This window comes from Prunus dulcis, chromosome 4 (assembly GCF_902201215.1).
Source record: "Prunus dulcis chromosome 4, ALMONDv2, whole genome shotgun sequence".
Lineage (NCBI taxonomy): Eukaryota > Viridiplantae > Streptophyta > Magnoliopsida > Rosales > Rosaceae > Prunus > Prunus dulcis.
The window spans coordinates 13,208,384-13,225,364 of record NC_047653.1 but is presented as its reverse complement, the minus strand read 5'-3'; the positions used below and the strand labels follow the sequence as shown (position 1 = coordinate 13,225,364).

General features: G+C 36.4%; 3 protein-coding genes across 3 annotated transcripts; all 3 read right to left on the bottom strand.

The window, feature by feature from the left end:
- Positions 1 to 762: 762 nt before the first annotated feature.
- LOC117625415 (putative F-box/LRR-repeat protein At1g56400) lies at positions 763 to 2,486 on the bottom strand. Its single transcript, XM_034356968.1, has 3 exons — positions 1,581 to 2,486; positions 1,298 to 1,474; positions 763 to 1,210 (listed from the first exon to the last, which is right to left on the bottom strand). The coding sequence occupies exons 1-3, from the start codon at positions 2,484 to 2,486 to the stop codon at positions 911 to 913; spliced, it is 1,383 nt and encodes a 460-aa protein (XP_034212859.1). The 3' UTR covers positions 763 to 910.
- A 1,757-nt stretch (positions 2,487 to 4,243) lies between these two features.
- Positions 4,244 to 6,620, bottom strand: LOC117626123 (putative F-box protein At3g29830). The gene is made up of 3 exons (XM_034357775.1): positions 5,591 to 6,620; positions 4,873 to 5,049; positions 4,244 to 4,787 (listed from the first exon to the last, which is right to left on the bottom strand). Exons 1-3 carry the CDS (start codon positions 6,500 to 6,502, stop codon positions 4,488 to 4,490), a joined length of 1,389 nt encoding a protein of 462 aa, XP_034213666.1. The 5' UTR covers positions 6,503 to 6,620; the 3' UTR covers positions 4,244 to 4,487.
- Positions 6,621 to 7,779: 1,159 nt separating this feature from the next.
- Positions 7,780 to 9,777, bottom strand: LOC117626311 (putative F-box/LRR-repeat protein At1g56400). Its single transcript, XM_034357978.1, has 3 exons — positions 8,875 to 9,777; positions 8,345 to 8,524; positions 7,780 to 8,225 (listed from the first exon to the last, which is right to left on the bottom strand). The coding sequence occupies exons 1-3, from the start codon at positions 9,775 to 9,777 to the stop codon at positions 7,923 to 7,925; spliced, it is 1,386 nt and encodes a 461-aa protein (XP_034213869.1). The 3' UTR covers positions 7,780 to 7,922.
- Positions 9,778 to 16,981: the final 7,204 nt, after the last annotated feature.

The following is a 16,981-nucleotide window of genomic DNA, read 5'->3' as shown; positions in this document are numbered from 1 at the left end:
CCCACAATGCAAAACATATATGCTCACAAATAAATGTTTGAACTGGTATTTCAAGTACAACACTTTCTGTACACACAACAGACAAAAAAAACTGCTATGAGAGAGGGGTTCGAACATGAGACCACTAGTTAGCAAGTCAATGTCCTTTTTTACTGGGCCAAACCTGTCGGCATATAAGTTTATAAACTTATAAATGAAGAGTTGAATAAGAGGGAAATTAGGTCCCTGAAGCATGTAAGAGCAAACTTTCAATGCATGATGAGGCAAATTTTAGCGAGAAGAGAGAGCATCACCCATTATCTTATAACAATTATCCTCCCAAAGTCAAGATTCACATCTTCCAAGTCTTCAATGTTTGTCTACATTTGTGGGGAAACTGCCAACATTGAAATAATACCTCAAATTAACTGACTGTTCTTAGCTTTATGTCCTTTTCCACAAACTAAAAGACAGTCTAAGTATCATTTTTTCATACTCAGACTTTGGAAGTAACCCACAATTCAATATCAGAGCCTGGACAGCAGAAAAGTCGAGATGATTGATTGCAATCAGTCAGTCCTTAACCTGAAGTTGGGGCTAGCTTGTGCTTGTGCTTGTGAAACATGAAAATTTAACAAACTTTCAGGTTATATAAATGATGTGACAACAATGTTCTATTTTTTCTGGTGAAGATGTGGAAACAATGTTCTATTTTTTCTGGTCAACAATGAGATTGACGATGTCGTTGTGAGAGTATATACGACATGTGAAGACCATTTTATCCTTAAAAACGCTCGAACACTATAAAATTCAAAACCCAAACTGAGGGACTACAATAAGAATCGAGTAATAGTACAGTGACTACATGAGCTTCAAACTTCAAACGCACACGAAAATAATTAAAACATCCATCAGATTTTGTTATTTCTCTCTACAAAATGGTAATTTGCAGATGTTGTGAGGCACGTCTCAATGCATACAGTTTCTCAGCTACACTTCGGTATACTGCAGGGTTTCCATGGTTGTTGATTTCCCTTGAGGTAACCACAGTAAGCTTCTGCATGACACGACCATGGAGGACCAGATAGGCCAGCAAATAGAACTCATTTTGTGTCCCCTTGAAGCCCTTGATCTCCACCTCTCTCAGAGTTCGGATTATGCAAGAGTAAACTATCGGGTTTTCGATCCAAACATCAAAAGGGTTGAGTGCATGAAATGGAGCTTCATCTTCCTGCAAGATAAAATGTTGATGACATAAGTTAATACATGTTAATTAGAAGACTAATTACTAAAAAACTAATGAGTTATATATACCCACATGGAGAAAAATTGTCCCGCGTCGTATGTCGATGGTGAGAGTCTCCAACAGAGGACAACTAGTTAGGAAAAACTTGATCCCCTTTTGTTCATTGTAATGCATAGCAGTCTTTAAGGTCAAGTTTGTGACGCTCAAACGCGGTTCCATACCAATTGGCTCCGGTCCCATGGTAATAGCCTGCAAACAATCAACACATCATAATTAATAAGAACAAAAATTAAAGACGAAAAACTCGTTATGTAAACCTGAAAATGAAATGGTTATGAATAGTGAAATTGAGTACCTGGAGCGTGTAACTGCAAACAGTCAAAGCCCTCGAAGGGTAAACTTCACACAGGAGGTCATATAGAAGATAACCACTATCTTCATCACACATAGAAGCAAGACCAAAATCAAGGTCAACTTCTTCCAAGCCTCCAGTTGTGTTCACATCAAATACGGCCACAAAGCCAGCAAACCTCAAATATTTTAGGTTCGATGCCTCAATTGAAATCCTCTGATAACCCGAACACATACACCTATCGACAACCAAAGAGGTTAGCTTTAAGTCCTGTCCACAGACATCAACGTTGTTGGTGTTCCAACACTGCTTTAGATTTAGACTCTCAAGCAGCCCACAGTTAACTAACAGAGCCTTGACAGTAGAAGCCCTAAATTCAACCCAAGCCAAAGAAACATGTTTAAGGAACCTAAAGTTCCTGAACTCAGACACAACAAAATTATAGGAAGAAATAGTTAAAGACTCAAGAATATGATGGCTGTAGACTTGGGAAGGCAGATCAAACGATACCGGATGAGGGTTGTCGCCAGGATCAGATAAATCCCAGGTGGGTTCAGAGAAATCAAGCCCCAAGTGTTTGACATGGCGAGCAAGAGAAAACTTGAGACAGTTTTCGACGAAGATTTGGGAATTTCTAGGGTGAGAAAATGTGAGAGAAAACTTATCTATGTTGTCTTCTTGGTAGTTTGCAATCCATTGCTGCGCAAAGTCAATGAAAACTTGTCTCTGAATTTCTCTCCTTGCATCGACGTTCGCAAAGAAATGTTCATTGAACTCAATGTTTGCGGTTGAACGCCAAAGGTGACGCCAACGGGTGGACAAAACGCAGGTTCTTATGGCTTCTTTGAAGGGCAAAAGTGAGATTATGATGAGAAGGAGAGGCTCAGGCAAAGTTGAGAGCCGGTCCATGTTTGACTCTGTTTGTGGGGTGAGATTGAAGAATCTTCTTTTATAGAAGACGAAAAGGAGCGGTTACATACAGGCACAACGTTTGCTCTTGTGTTGTGTCACTAAGTGCGACATTTCGTGAAAAAAAAAAAAAAAAAGTTATTCCTAGAAAAATTACCTATTCGTTTTTAAGGTGGCAGGTCACAAACTTTGAAAGTATATTTTCTTCCAAATACAACAACATTTTTACCTATGACACACAGAGGTACGATATTGCGCTCAACACTATTGTCTGCTTTCTTTTATAGACGCCAAATGTGAAACCCCAAATGAAGAGCATATCTGACTAATTTTACCCCATGAAAAACTACACTGATTTATTTGAGAGTTTGAAAATTCCATTATTTTATGTACTAGCCCCTGGGGCTGGGTGCCAATTGGTTTTTTATTTATTTGAGAATTAGATAATGGGTAGTTGCGTTCTATAAAAATAGAATTTATTATCTGTTTTTATTTTATATTTTATATTTTTTTAATATAAAAAAATGTGAATTTACTATATTATTTTTATTTAATTAATAATTTCAATTCTTAATGTTTGTATTACCCAATAATATTTTTTAATATTTTGAATGTTTTACCATTTTCTACCTTTTACTTTATATATACTAGCCCCTTGGCACACGCTCACACATGTGCCAATTGGTTTTTTTTCTTATTTTTTTTATTTTCTTTTTAGAATTAAGAAAAGATAACATGAGTAGTTATGTTATATAAAAGTATGACCTATTATCTGATTTTATTTTTAATTTTAATTTTTTTAATATGAAAAAATATGAATTTACTATATTATTCTTATTTAATTAATAATTTTAATTATTAATATTTGAATTAACAATGGTAATTTTTAGTATTTTGAATATTTCACCATTTTTTATCTTTTGCTCTATACATATAGATATAGATAACAGTGGAAAAAAAATATTTGTCAAAGAACAAAACACATACATGTAGTCTATTCAAATGGATTCACATTAATAAAAAGTGTCCTATTGTTCATTTTTAACCTTTTTGGATGGTGGAGCACAATATGAGACAGAAAACATCGTCAATAGAGAATGGTGAATCACTCAGAGTTTCAAAGGTCAAATTCCCAGGCAGTAGGCGCAGACCTAATGATGCCTGTAATGCGTGCGCCACTTTGAAAGTGCCATACTTTGGAGGTGACATGAAATCAGGAAATGAGGGGAAAGTGAATCAAAATTAATGTGATGGGATGTGGGGCAACTTGTAGCTTGACTTTGTGCAGTAGGAGTTTCATGAAGAATAATTGAATCATTACAAAAGCAACTTTCTTTTCCAGTCGTTTTTTTTGACCCCAAAAACCTGCTTTTGGTATCGAGGAGGGGATCCCAAGTACCCATCGATGGAAAATTCAATTTCGTCTAAACTACTCAATTTTATATTACATCCAATTCTGTTTAAAAAAAATATCCATTTTTAAATTGTTAATTTCTTTTTTTATAATTTAAATTATATTATTATTTTTCATACCAACGATAAAAAAGTCGAACATATGACACCGAATACATTTAAACAACATACAAACTCTTTACTAGTCCATAATCATTTTTGTGCGCCCATAGAAGATATCCGATATGTAAAATTAAATGCAAAACTATTCTCCTTAAACGTTTGACAATAAAATCAACAAACATCCACTCCATGATTTGATAGAAAGCACCAAAATTTCACCAATGAAAATACAACAAAAGAAATAGTTCACATTAGTCATTCATTACTACATCTGCTCATGTATTAGTTGTTGTCCGAATCTTTAATTTGATCTAGACATCTTCGACCTTCAAAAAACAAGTGACTCTCGGGTAGGGACTGACTCCAATAATGAAGGGCTCTGTTGCCGTATGAGCAGTCCCTATACAAGAATTCTCTTCCAAAACGCATGAAAGTATTCCTATCACTAGAGGCATACAACAACAGGTTGATCAAGTCATTTATCATTTAAAGAACCGTTATGAGCAGATTTTGCGAGGCACTTTTGATCATAAGCGCTTCTTTGGCAATATTCCGATAAACTGTTGGGTTTCCACGATTGCTCATTTCCCTGGAAGTAATCACAGTAAGCTTTTTCATGACACGGCCATTGGTGACCAGATAGTTCAGCACGTAAATCTCATTTGGTGTCCCCTTGAAACCCTTGATCTCAACCTCCCTCAAAGTTTGAGTCACGCACGAGAAAACTACTGGATGGCGGATCCACAGTTCATGAGGATCCAGTGGATTATATGGAGCTTCATAATCCTGAAGAAGAGATCAATGCACATATGTAACTTGCAGTTCATTAAAAGACTACGTACTTTGTAATTAAAATTTAAAGATTACCCACATCATGAAAAATTCTGCCGGGGCCTAATTGGATCTCAAGAGTTTCCAAATGAGGACAGCTGTTCAAGAAATATCGGATGCCGACTTGTTCGTAGTCATGCATTGCTGTTTTTAATGTCAAGTGTGTAAGGGGAAAAGACGGCTCCATACCTATGAAATCCTCTCCCATGGTAACAACCTGCACACAAATAATTAATTAGCACGACGTCAAGCTTGTAAATGCATGCAATTTATAACAGATTTTCATGGAGATTTTTTATTTTTTTTACTTACTTGATGTGAGAGTTAAATGTTGTACAAAATATAAATTGGGATAAGTTTTGCTCTATTTCTAAATATACTCACAGAGTCACGGCAGATTAGTGGTGGGTACGGCTCGGTTTTATTCGGTTAGTCGTTATTGATGTAATGTATAAAGTTATAAGGATTAATCTAGTCACGTGTAAATATGAAACGTGATAAAGAAGTAACTAAAAGATCTTCTACAGACGTCTAGTTTACGAGATAACAACATAATTAACACTAAAGCAGATTGATTACACTAATCGACAACATGCATATACGCCTACGGAAATATAAACACCTGATATATTAAACTCAAGACACTTTCCTTTTCTTTTCTCCACCACACACAAAAAGCGCAGCACAAGTGTATGATAAAAGGTCCCAAATAGCCAAACGTTAAAGTGAGATCCAAGTTGCAGAGGGAAATTGAGTACCTGGAGTATGTAGGTGCAAACAGTCAATGCCCTCAAGGGAAAGACTTGAAAGAAGAGCTTATAGAGAAAATCAGCCATAGAACAACTGCACACAGACTCAAGCCCAAAGTCAAGCTCCACCTCATCTAAGCCTCTATTATTTCTGGATATATCAAAACTTGGCAGGGTCCCAGTGTACCTCAAGCAACTCAGATTTGGTACCTCAACTACAAAACAAGGATGATAAAACCTGCACTTATAAACCACCAAAGTTTTCAGCCTTAAGCCCCTTCCACAAACACGAAGAAAGTTCTCCATGCTCCAACAGCGTTTCAAGCTCAAACTCTCAAGATACCCACAGTTCACAAGCAAAGCATTGAGAGTGCATGCTCCCACTTCAACCCAACCCAACGAAACTTCTTTAAGCAACCCAAAATTCTTGAATCCAGAAGGATTAAACTTGCAAGAAAACAGAGTCAGAGATTCAAGAACTTGTTCATGGCCATAAACAGAGAGAGGCAACTCATACGACGTCGGATCGGCAAGACCTTCAAAGTCATCTTCATTCCATGTGGGGTCAGAAAAATCAAGCACCAGGTGTTTGACATTGCGCGCAAGAGAAAAGGTGATGCAATCTTCCACGACCATTTGGGAATTTATCGGCTGAGAGAGTGCGAGAGAGAATTTGCTTATAGTGGGTTGTTGGTAGTTTGCGATCCAGTGCCGCACAAAATCAAGGAAGACTTGTCTCTGCACCTCTCTGCTTGCGTCGACGTTGATGAAGAAACGCGCGTTGAAGTCGATGGTTTGGGTGGAACGCCAAAGGTGGCGCCAACGCTTGGAGAAAAGAGAGGTTCTTGCTGCTTCTTTGAAGGGCAAGAAGGAGATTATGGTGACGAGGAGGTGCTCGGGTAAATCTGAGAAGCGGTCCATGTTTGTGTGTGGGATGGGATTGAATTGAGAGAACTTGCAGGGACTGGTTGTAGAAGAAAGAATTGTGGAGGAGACACCGTTTTGGGGGTGGTGTTGGGTTGGCGAAAAAGTTCGTGTTTCGTTTTCCTACATTTTCCTAAACGTGGGGACGAGGCGGTTACAGGGCACACAAGCGTTTTTCTTTTTGATAAGGGCACGCAACAAGTTTCTTTTTGATAAAGGCACACACACAATAAATTGATCGAAAAGCCTATGAGTTGCTTTGCATGTGGCGGTTAGCCTTTGAAATGTTAATGACAGGTGTCTGTTGACGTGACAATGTTTTTTTCTCTCATTGTCATTGTCATTGTCACGTCAACGTTCGTCAACGATAATATTAGATGTAGTAGAAATTAAATTAAAATAACAGTGAGAGCTTTTGATTCACGGCATTTGTCTTAATGAGTTAGTTTCGTACATGTTATCTTTATACTTGCAAGGCACATAATATTCCTCCATCACAATTTGTATGAAATTTAAAATTAATAAGCGACTTCAAATCTAACAAGATAAGGAATCAAGTTAGGAACATGTATTGAAGAAGGATCTTAGCAATGTGTGTTTGCGAGAAAATTCCACATGAAACTTGTTCAGATAATGATGGAGCTCAAGCTCGTTTAGATAATTTTTTCCTAAACTCATGCTTGATTTGGCTCTGCTAGTTTGTGAATCTAGCTCAAGCTTATACTTGACTTGGCAAAGGGAATCATGACTTTACTAACGAGTACTTAAACCTAGTTCAAATGAGCAAAAATTGAGCCGATATATGAGAGGGGTCGTGATGTTGTGTGAAATAAATTCTTCTAGATTATTATCATATTGGAAGAAAAGAACATTAAAAATGGGTCTCATTGACCAACTTAATAGATGACACCGAGAGGTTGTTCCTTTCGAAATGACAAAATTGCGCAATTTGGTTATTTGATTTGGGAAAGTTAATTACTAATTTATCTAAAATATTCCCCTGTAAAAGAAATTGAGATCCATACAAGAAACTCATATACAAAAGTGAGTTTTGCATGCTGATTTGTGAATGTGACCAACGTACATCGTCAAACGTATGTAAGATTTTTGTATTTATTATTGTAAGTGTTTTTTTCTTTTTTTTCTTTTTTTTTTTGTCGAAGATTTTATTAGAAACGAATAGAAAGGTTTACGATCTGCTACAAGGATATTAAAGAGCTATTCAGTTCCAACATAATCCCGATTTTTCTTTTTTTTTTTGGTCGAAGATTTTATTAGAAACGAATAGAAATGTTTACGTCTGCTACAAGGATATTAAAGAGCTATTCAGTTCCAACATAATCCCGAACATGAGAACCCCAGTGTAGAAACGAACTTCAAATAACAACATCTGCTCATGTGGTCTTGTTGTATGTATTTAAATAATTATAATCTGCAGATTTGGTACCGTTCTTGGTAAATCCCGCGTCTTTTCAGCTACCATTCGGTAGAGTTGTGGGTTTCCACGACCGCTCGCTTGGCTTGAAACAATAATAGTAAGCTTTTCCATGAGGCGGCCATGGTAGAGCAGATAGCACATGAAACCGATCTCGTTTGGCGACGCCCTAAAGCCCTTCATCTCAACCTCTCTCAGAGTCTGCGTTACACACGAGAAAGTAATCGTGTTCTCGTCCCACATATGTTCAGGTTTCACTTCAGCACATGGAGCTTCATATTCCGTCTGGAGCCATAACAAAACCAGAATGTATATATGTTAATTAAAGTCTAAATAATTACTAATAAATAAATAAATAAATAAATATATATATATATATATATATATATATATAAAGGACTCACATAATTGATAATTCTGGTACGGGCATGGCTGTCTATTTCGAATTTCAGAGTCTCCAGTTGGGGACAGTTTTTCAAGAAATACTGGATGCCGTGTTGTTCATGGTCATGCATCGTCGTTTTTAGTGTCAACTGTGTAATGCCCAAAGGAGAACCAATGCCTTCCTCTCCCATTGGAAGAACCTGCAGACACACCCAATTGATCATTAGTTAACACCATCTCATGCTTGATTCACAAAGATGCGTTATTTGTACCATATTTACTTTTTATATCGTTCACCACATATCTAATACTGGTTTCGAATTTCACATTTTTTAGAGAAATGATAAGTAAAATAGTCAATCAATGTGATACAAAGTAGTATTATTGATTAATGAAATATGATAAAACCAACCAAACTTAAGATTACAAAAATGTAAGCAAGTAATTTTTTATTATATATATATAGAAAAAAACGATAGTAATTATTAATGAACTATAACAAAGTACAATTTTTTTATTTTTTTATTCGTAAGTGTTAAAACTTAAGTACCTGAAGCATGAAGGTGCAAACAGTCAATGCCCTCATGGGGTTGACTTCATCGACGAGTTGACCAAGAAGATCAGACACTGCCTCATTCCCATGAGTCTCATGCCCAAAGTCAAGATCCACCTCATCCAAGCCTCCATTTCTGAGTAAACAAAATTTTGGCAGGGTCCCAGAGTACCTCAGACAACGCAGATTTGGTGCCTCAAATTCAAAGTAAGAACAAATAAACCTGCACTTATAAACCACCAAAGTTTTCAGCTTTAATTCCCCTACTCGAACACAGAAGAAGTTGTCCATGTCCCAACAGTGTCTGAGGCTCAAACTCTCAAGACACCCACAGTTGGCCAACAAAGCCTTGGTAGTGCTTTCCTTCATTTCAACCCAACACAACGAAATTTCTTTAAGCATCCCAAAATTCTTGAACTCGGACACATTGAAGTTGCAAGAAGACAGAGTCAAAGATTCGAGAGGATGGTTATAAACAGACAGAGGCAGATCAAACTGCGTCGGATGAGCAATATCGTCGAGATCGTGTACAGCCCATGTGGGATCAGAGAAATCAAGCGCTAGGTGTTTGACATGGCCGGCGAGGGCAAATGCGATGCAGTTTTCGACAACCCTTGGGTTATTTTGAGGCTGCGAAAACTTGAGAGAAAGTCTGTCCACGGTGGGTTCTTGGTAGTTTTGAACCCACTGCCGCACAAAATCAATGAACACTTGTCTTTGGACCTCTCTATCGGCATCGACTTTGGCAAAGCAACGTTCGTCGAACTCGATGTTTTTCGACAAACGCCAAACGTGACGCCAACGCTTCGACAGAACGGAGGTTCTTGCCGCTTCTTTGAAAGGCAAGAAGGAGACAATGGCGACGAGGTGGGACTCGGGCAACACTAAGAAGCGGTCCATGTTTGTCTGTGTGGTGGGATGGGATTGAAGTGAAAGAAGTTGCAGGATTTTATAGAGGAGGAGGTTGTTTGGAGCGGGGGTTGGCGAAGAGTTGTCGCTCTTTGATTTTTGGAGACGATGGATGGGGGGAGAGCAAATAAGTTAAATATTTCAAGATTAGGAAAAGGGACCATGGTATTAGAAACTGATCCAAAAGTATTTTGAATTTTACTTTACATGCGGCGGTTGAGAGGAAAAGTTTTTGAGAGGGTGATTACATGTGGTTGTGGACGGGACAACGTTGGTTGATAGAAATAAATGAGAATCTGATTGACATCAAAGTAAATGCTGTGCTGGTATATATATTGAGGGATACCTCAAATAAGTTTATAAAACAATACATGCTATATGGTAACATTACAAAAAGATTAATATAAACAGAAGCAAAAATTTTAATAAAAAAAAGTGAAGTTTAACATTACAAAAAGATTAATATAAACAGAAGCAAAAATTTTAACAGAAGAAAAAATATTACTTCAATTGGGAAGTTTAACTTAGTTAATTGTGTTCTGCGCCGAAACATTAAGATAAAAACGTGAAACATGAGTCTCACGTGCTTATTTGTGAGTCACCAATACAAACCGTGAAGCGTATGCAAGACCGTTACCTCTCAAGAGTGTAACATGACATGTATCTTGGTTTTATTCATGAGATGCAACTCCTAGAATGCAACAATGGACATCCGGCAGAGCCACAATTTGACCTATAGTGGCCGTGACCCCCCCAAAACTTCAGCATTTCGTGTTAGTTCAAATTGGTGTTGCTTGATTCGAACTTCCCTAATATCTTGTTAATATACGTGCAAGATAATTTACGCTGTGTAAAAGTAACATAAATAAATATACACATATGTACGATTCGAATTTCACTTAACGACAAACTGACAGCTCATCTGTATTATACAGATTTATGTTGTGTGTATGAAAACCGTTCGAAGTGATCGGTTGAGCTCCATCCCCTTCACACATATGGATCCAATGACAAACATGAACTATGTACGGTCTAATAGCCCAAGTGTGGAAGGGGGGTTTATAAATTGGAAAGGAAATGAGTACAGATCAGAAAAAAAAAAAAGTAAAATAAATCGTGAAAGATATATCTTTAATTTTAAAATCTATTTGTTAGTCCTGTGGGTATTCTTCCGATTTTCATATGATGGTTGACAAAGGGGAATTAGATGATATACTATTAATTTCATATATTTCCCTATATACATTCTCTATTTTCCTTCTTATCCTACAATGTCATCTCATCTCTCACAACGATAAGTGTTCATTTTATTAATGATCAGTTCTACAAAAAGTCACTCAAATAAAAATCGTTTTAATTTAGACGATGCTTGGCAGGACTACTCCTTTAAGGATGACATCAAAAACGGAATATTATGATCACAACCATGTTATTGTGTAATAAGGAGATATAAAAGGAAAAAGTAGCTAGCATTCCTCATGTACAAAGAGTGACTTTAAACATTCATAGAAGAGGATCCTTCCCTAACTTTCTTTCCCACATTCTCTTCTTTTTCTGAAAAATCCAAATCTAAACCCTTTAATTTCATTTAAATGAAATCCAACAAATTTGTTATTATTAATACTACTTAAAGTAAAATATATGTAGATTGTCTTTCAAATTAATCCACCCCACTTTGTCTCTTGGACCCAATGGGCCTATTGTGGGACATGATGTTACAAAGGCAGTCATTGGGTTTTTTTAGGGGCGAGTATGTAGTGCAAGTTAAATCATAAAAGTGCAATGCGACATGTAAGATGATCTCTATGGTACTTACAATTTAAAACCGGTCTACGTTTGTGGCTCTGGAAGACAAATAAGAGGACAAATTGTGGTGGTGTCAAACAATGTTAGTATTTTGTATTTTCTATTGAGAGAACCGATAATATACTAAATTATATATACTATACAGATGTTAGAATTCGAACGTTACCCAGGACTTTACTTGAAGAAATAATTGCTTCAAATCACTACAATAATGGATCCTTTGCGTATTTTCCATCTTCTAATTGGGAGCGACTATACTTTTATTTTCGAGCGAATGCGAGCGACCTCCACGTGTCCGATTTCAATTGGGTCTGTCCATTGGCGGATCTGATGACTACTGTGGGCGCGCACACTTAAAAAAACATATTCACCTATAATGTTTAACTGTATTTTGGTTTCTAGAAGGACCCCCACATGACCCATTATTTAATTAAACCTTCAGATTTTGGCCCAATCCTTGCCCACACTCTGAACTCAGTCACTGCCACTTCCATGCGACTAATCACCATTGGACCACATACGTGACAAAACTCGGTTCATAGAATACTTAGAGCGTTGTCCCCCCTGGAAACCGCCCAAGGCACTCATACTACCCACGTGTCAACCTCTGATTGGGCCTTTGCTCGGACGCCACAAGTTGCAATAGCCTGCTTGTTTAGTTTAGTGGGTTGCGCCTTGAGTTTTTATTTAAAATAGCTAAAATTTATTCTATATTTTTATAAATGTCAGTTTTTATAAAAAATTTCAAAAAAAAATCAAAGACTCACTTAAATAGACTTAAATGCCCTCAAAATTAAAATCCACATAAATAAATAAAGGAAAGTCAGTAAAGAAAATAGAAGAGTGATATCTTGCAGGCAATGCGAAGCAAGACTGCTGATAGGGAAGTGACCTTTGAATTGATCCATCAGCCAATTCAGTAACATGTTTCGACTTTCCCTGTAATGTGCAATTATATGCACCAGAAACACTAATGAATGCCTTTGCAATTGACTTTCTGGTCAGAATCCTGAGGCAATCCACCGGAATGCTCGATGTCTGCCGGATAAGCATTGGATATCTTCTTGAGTCATGTTTTCTATCTTTACTTGATTGTATTGAATTCCTCTTTCCTTTTATTTTACTGCCACTTTGAACTACCTTCTCTATACTCCGGCCGATATCATGTAAGGATGCTGAACTCGTAAAACAAGATTCATTATTTCTCAAGGTCTCTCAAAGATCGATAAAGCTTCAGCTTGACTGCTTGGACTAGATTAGGTTCCCAATGCACTAATTATAGGGGAAGAACCTGGTAGATAAAGATGACAAATCATCTTAAGGAACCAAACCAATTTTTGTCAGGTCCATATCAGGCACAAAAGAAGGACATGTTAATTTATTTGCTGCAATTAACAAGAAAAAGGATAAAGAAAAAGAGAGATTGATAGAGTTGGAGGAGCACCTATAAAAACAATGCTGTGATATTTGAATAATGCATGAAAATGGCTAAAGAGAATGGAGAGAATAACGGAGTTGCAGAACAATGCAGATTTCTTTTATTTCTTTATGTGAGTTTTAGTTGTGAGGGCATTTAAGTATATTTAAGTGGGTTTTTTGTTGTTGCTATTTTTGCAAATTTTTGTAAAAACTGATATTTATGAAAGTAAGGAATAAATTTTGGCTATTTTTGTTAAAAACTCTAGCTCCTTCCCTGGCCATGCTAACTGCCCCAAGACTACACCTATAAGAACACCTCCACCCCAAAAGGTAAGGGCAAGGCAAAGTTTGTCACTATTCATGTGAATAGTGGTAGCATTTGTCTTTTTTGTTTCTGCCCCAAAGGGCAAGGACAAGGGCAATTACTATTTATTTTAATTTATTTTCTATTTTTTATACTTAAACCATTATTTTTTTCGTTGCTGACGTCATTAATGACGTTGGCAAACCCAGGCATTAGCCCAAGCAAGATTTGCCTTTGGGCCTGCCCAAGCTTGTGAACCCCATCAACTGCCTCATCTTGACGTTGCGCGCTGGAGCCAATTGCTGGGCCTAGGCCCCCTTCTGCCCGGGCAAACGAGGAGCGTTGGAGGTGCTCTAAATAGATTACACATCTTAAGTAAAACATGACTTACTCTTCCTTTCACTTAGAATTTCTCTCATGTACATGTACAAAAACCTCTTATATCATTGTATTACTCACTTTTATTAGATCAATAGAAAAAATTCTCCCAATTTTTTAATTGTGTTCTTCCATATCTCAAAATCACTTCACACACTTTGATCCTAGTTACCTTGCACCCAATCTAGGGTCAAGGTTTGCGTTGGGTCTCACCAGTCAACAAATGTAAATTGGTTAGTATGTTAATGTTAAAAAAGAACTTTCCCGCGAACAGTGTAGAAGTTGTACATTGTGGTTTTCATTGGTATTCTTTTTTTCAGTCCTAATTGTGTCTTACAAATGAAGCATATATAACTCGAAGATTTGCAATAGAAGATTCAAATTGAAAATCTAAGGGGAAGACAATTAAGCATAGGTAGGAGCGCTCAAACACTAAACAGTTAGTAAGTTAATATGACGATAACCACTCCTTTGGGTTCGCTCACTATAGTGTGTGTTTTGGAAGGGATTCGCTTTATATTGTTTTAGCACTACATAATCACTTGGGATGGATTTTTTTTTTTTTAAACTATGTTTGTCACCACAGTATTTTGCATGTTTTCCTCTTCATATAAGTTTAAGTTTTGCCAATCCAAACCAAGACCAAACCATGGCATATGGATAACGGATCAGGGCCAACCTCATGAGGCCTTTGCCCATTTTTACTTGCACAAGTATACGAGATGTAAAAATTGTAAGTCATGACTTAGAATAAAAGGAAATATTCTTTGGGCTTGTTTGAGACTGCTTTTTTAGGAAGCACTTCTCATAAGCATTTTTTGTAAAAGCGCTTTTATTATAAAGATGTTAAAATTTTCATAAGAAAACCAAATGCTTCCTGGAAAAGCACTTGGGAGTGCTTCTGAAAGAAGCACATAACGGGTGTTTCTCAAAAAAGCGCTTCCACGACCTATAAACACTTCTAATATTTTCAGCCAAACGCTGTAAGAAGCGCTTTTAGCCCTCCCAGAAGCACTCCCAAACAATCAAATCACTTGTAGTAGTATTAGGTCATTGCAATTTTTCATAGACAAAACCTATCATTGCAAATACATAGTGCATTGATTATCAGGTTTTACCTATGTGACACACACTTGTACCGTACTTACTGTCGAGTAATTATAATGTAATATTGGTATACGTTTAGAACACTGCGAGGCATTTATACTTCCTGTAAATTACAGTTTAATACATTTGCAAAAAATAATTAATAAAAAATACAACAAGAAAAATCTCTACACACATGTCACATTGTAATTGGCAAAAAAGTATGAGTTCATACTTCTAAGGATAGAGGGAAATATTTTCCATATGTCTATGTGAATATCCATTGATAGTTCCTTTTTCTGGACCCTGTGGTCCAAGGAGTTTGTGGTCACCCATCCTTGGATCTAATCTAAGGGTGGATAAAAAAATTGATTTTAAAATTCATAAAAAGTTTTTTTTAAAACTATATTAGTTATAAAAAAACCACATTTTCTGAAGAAAAAAAAAAAAAAAAGAAGAAAGAAAGAAAGAAAAAAACCAAAACCTTCTAAAACTTGCATGTGCAGCCGCTGCCCAGCCTCGTCTAACTCCATGGTAGAGTTCGACTCCTTATAACCTTTTAATTCTTTTGACATTAGGGTAGGTGGAAACTTTTGATTCTTTTGCTATGTTTTTGTTGGTTAGCTTTTTCAGCTTATTGTGGATGGATTGTTAAAGAAAGAAGAGACAATTTGGGTGTTATGACCTCTTATTCTTCTTTTTGATTCAATTTTTTTGATTTGACATCCTAGTGTTTACCTTGAAATATGCAACAAAGCTCTAGAGCAAACTTTGGTAAAGTGTGAGTTGCGAGTGTGCCGTGATTAACAATTAATCAATTCTAATAGACGGAAATATAAATAAATATAAAAAAAGAAGAGAACTTCAGCACCAAGTAAATGATTCTAATCAAAAGACTATGAATTGAAATGGTAAACTAAGTCAATGAGGTTCTTTTCTATGCCTTAAGACAAATAAGGACTTCATAATTTCTCTAATACAAAAAGACAAATAAGGACTTCATAATTTCTCTAATACAAAAAGGTAAAGAGTGAATAAAAGTAAATAAAACAATAAACAATAAAAACAAGTAAAACAAATTGACCAGAACTACAGATTGTCACTATCTTGTATCAATTTTGGCTCAAAATAAAACTAAGTGATGGGCGACAATCGAGTAAAGATTAGAACTGTGTGGTTACGATGGATCAAAACAAGACAAGAGCACCACTAGAATGGTCTAGAGAACTAAATAACCTTTTATGAGTTTTACAATCAGTTTTTTTCTCAACTTATCATTGATTTATATTATAACACAAGAATTATGAGTTACTGTATTCTAGTAACGTGGAGGCACTGGTAATTTTACAATTAGGGCTTGGGATTGCAGAGTCTGAATCTCTTATGTTCTTATACCCCTTACGGTTTCATCATTATCGTATTTGTCCTCGCACTTTTGTAGAGAGAGGAAACAAACTTTTTATGTTAGGCATTTTCAGTGACAAAAGGCTTCAGGCTCGCCATTGCCGTTGAAGGTGAAAGCTGGACTCTAACTCGGGTGAGTAGATTTCATTATGCTATCACCTCAAAGATGGAAGCTATGAATTCATGGAAACTACAGAGCTTATGGTTTCATCTACATGTTAAAGTCATCTTCTTACTTGCTATCTATGCGTCTGTGTGAGTACAACTTAAATTTACAGAATATTGTCTTCTAATAAATTGTTAGCGCTGTATTGCATTGTTAGCCTTAGGTTTTGTATGAAAGTAAAGTCTTATTTGGGGTGATAAGGCCAGACCCAAAAAATTCCAAATTTTACCCCAATTTCTCTTATAACCCAAGAAAAGTAAGGGGCCAAAATTTGGCAAAACTCAAACTTTGAACCAAATACTAGTCCAGCTGTTGCCTTGATTGGAAAACACTTTGGTGGAGCCCACTTAAGGTTGACGCCAAGTGTCCCGCTGCTATTGCTGTAGAAGCTGTCGCGCACTAGTTGAACATCATTTTTATTTATTTATTCCAACAATAATCCAAATCAACGATTCATATTAAATCAAAACTATTTTAATGGTAAAACAAAGATCCAACGGTTGAAATTTAAATCCAACAGTTAAAATAATATTTTAAATTAATTTAAATCATATCCAACCCCAAAACTCACTCAAAACTCTATAAATATCCACCTATTTCTCAAATAAAATTATATTTATGGAATTTCAATA

Excerpts from the sequence above, each read along its gene's own strand:
- LOC117626123 (XM_034357775.1), bottom strand. The coding sequence starts at position 6,502 with ATGGACCGCTTCTCAGATTTACCCGAGCACCTCCTCGTCACCATAATC. Across the intron at positions 5,050-5,590 it reads TTTGCACCTACATACTCCAG|GTTGTTACCATGGGAGAGGA; the intron begins GTACTCAATTTC and ends ATTTGTGTGCAG. Across the intron at positions 4,788-4,872 it reads CCGGCAGAATTTTTCATGAT|GATTATGAAGCTCCATATAA; the intron begins GTGGGTAATCTT and ends TCTCTTCTTCAG.
- LOC117625415 (XM_034356968.1), bottom strand. The coding sequence starts at position 2,486 with ATGGACCGGCTCTCAACTTTGCCTGAGCCTCTCCTTCTCATCATAATC. Across the intron at positions 1,475-1,580 it reads TTTGCAGTTACACGCTCCAG|GCTATTACCATGGGACCGGA; the intron begins GTACTCAATTTC and ends GATTGTTTGCAG. Across the intron at positions 1,211-1,297 it reads GCGGGACAATTTTTCTCCAT|GAAGATGAAGCTCCATTTCA; the intron begins GTGGGTATATAT and ends TTTATCTTGCAG.
- LOC117626311 (XM_034357978.1), bottom strand. The coding sequence starts at position 9,777 with ATGGACCGCTTCTTAGTGTTGCCCGAGTCCCACCTCGTCGCCATTGTC. Across the intron at positions 8,525-8,874 it reads TTTGCACCTTCATGCTTCAG|GTTCTTCCAATGGGAGAGGA; the intron begins GTACTTAAGTTT and ends GTGTGTCTGCAG. Across the intron at positions 8,226-8,344 it reads GTACCAGAATTATCAATTAT|ACGGAATATGAAGCTCCATG; the intron begins GTGAGTCCTTTA and ends TTATGGCTCCAG.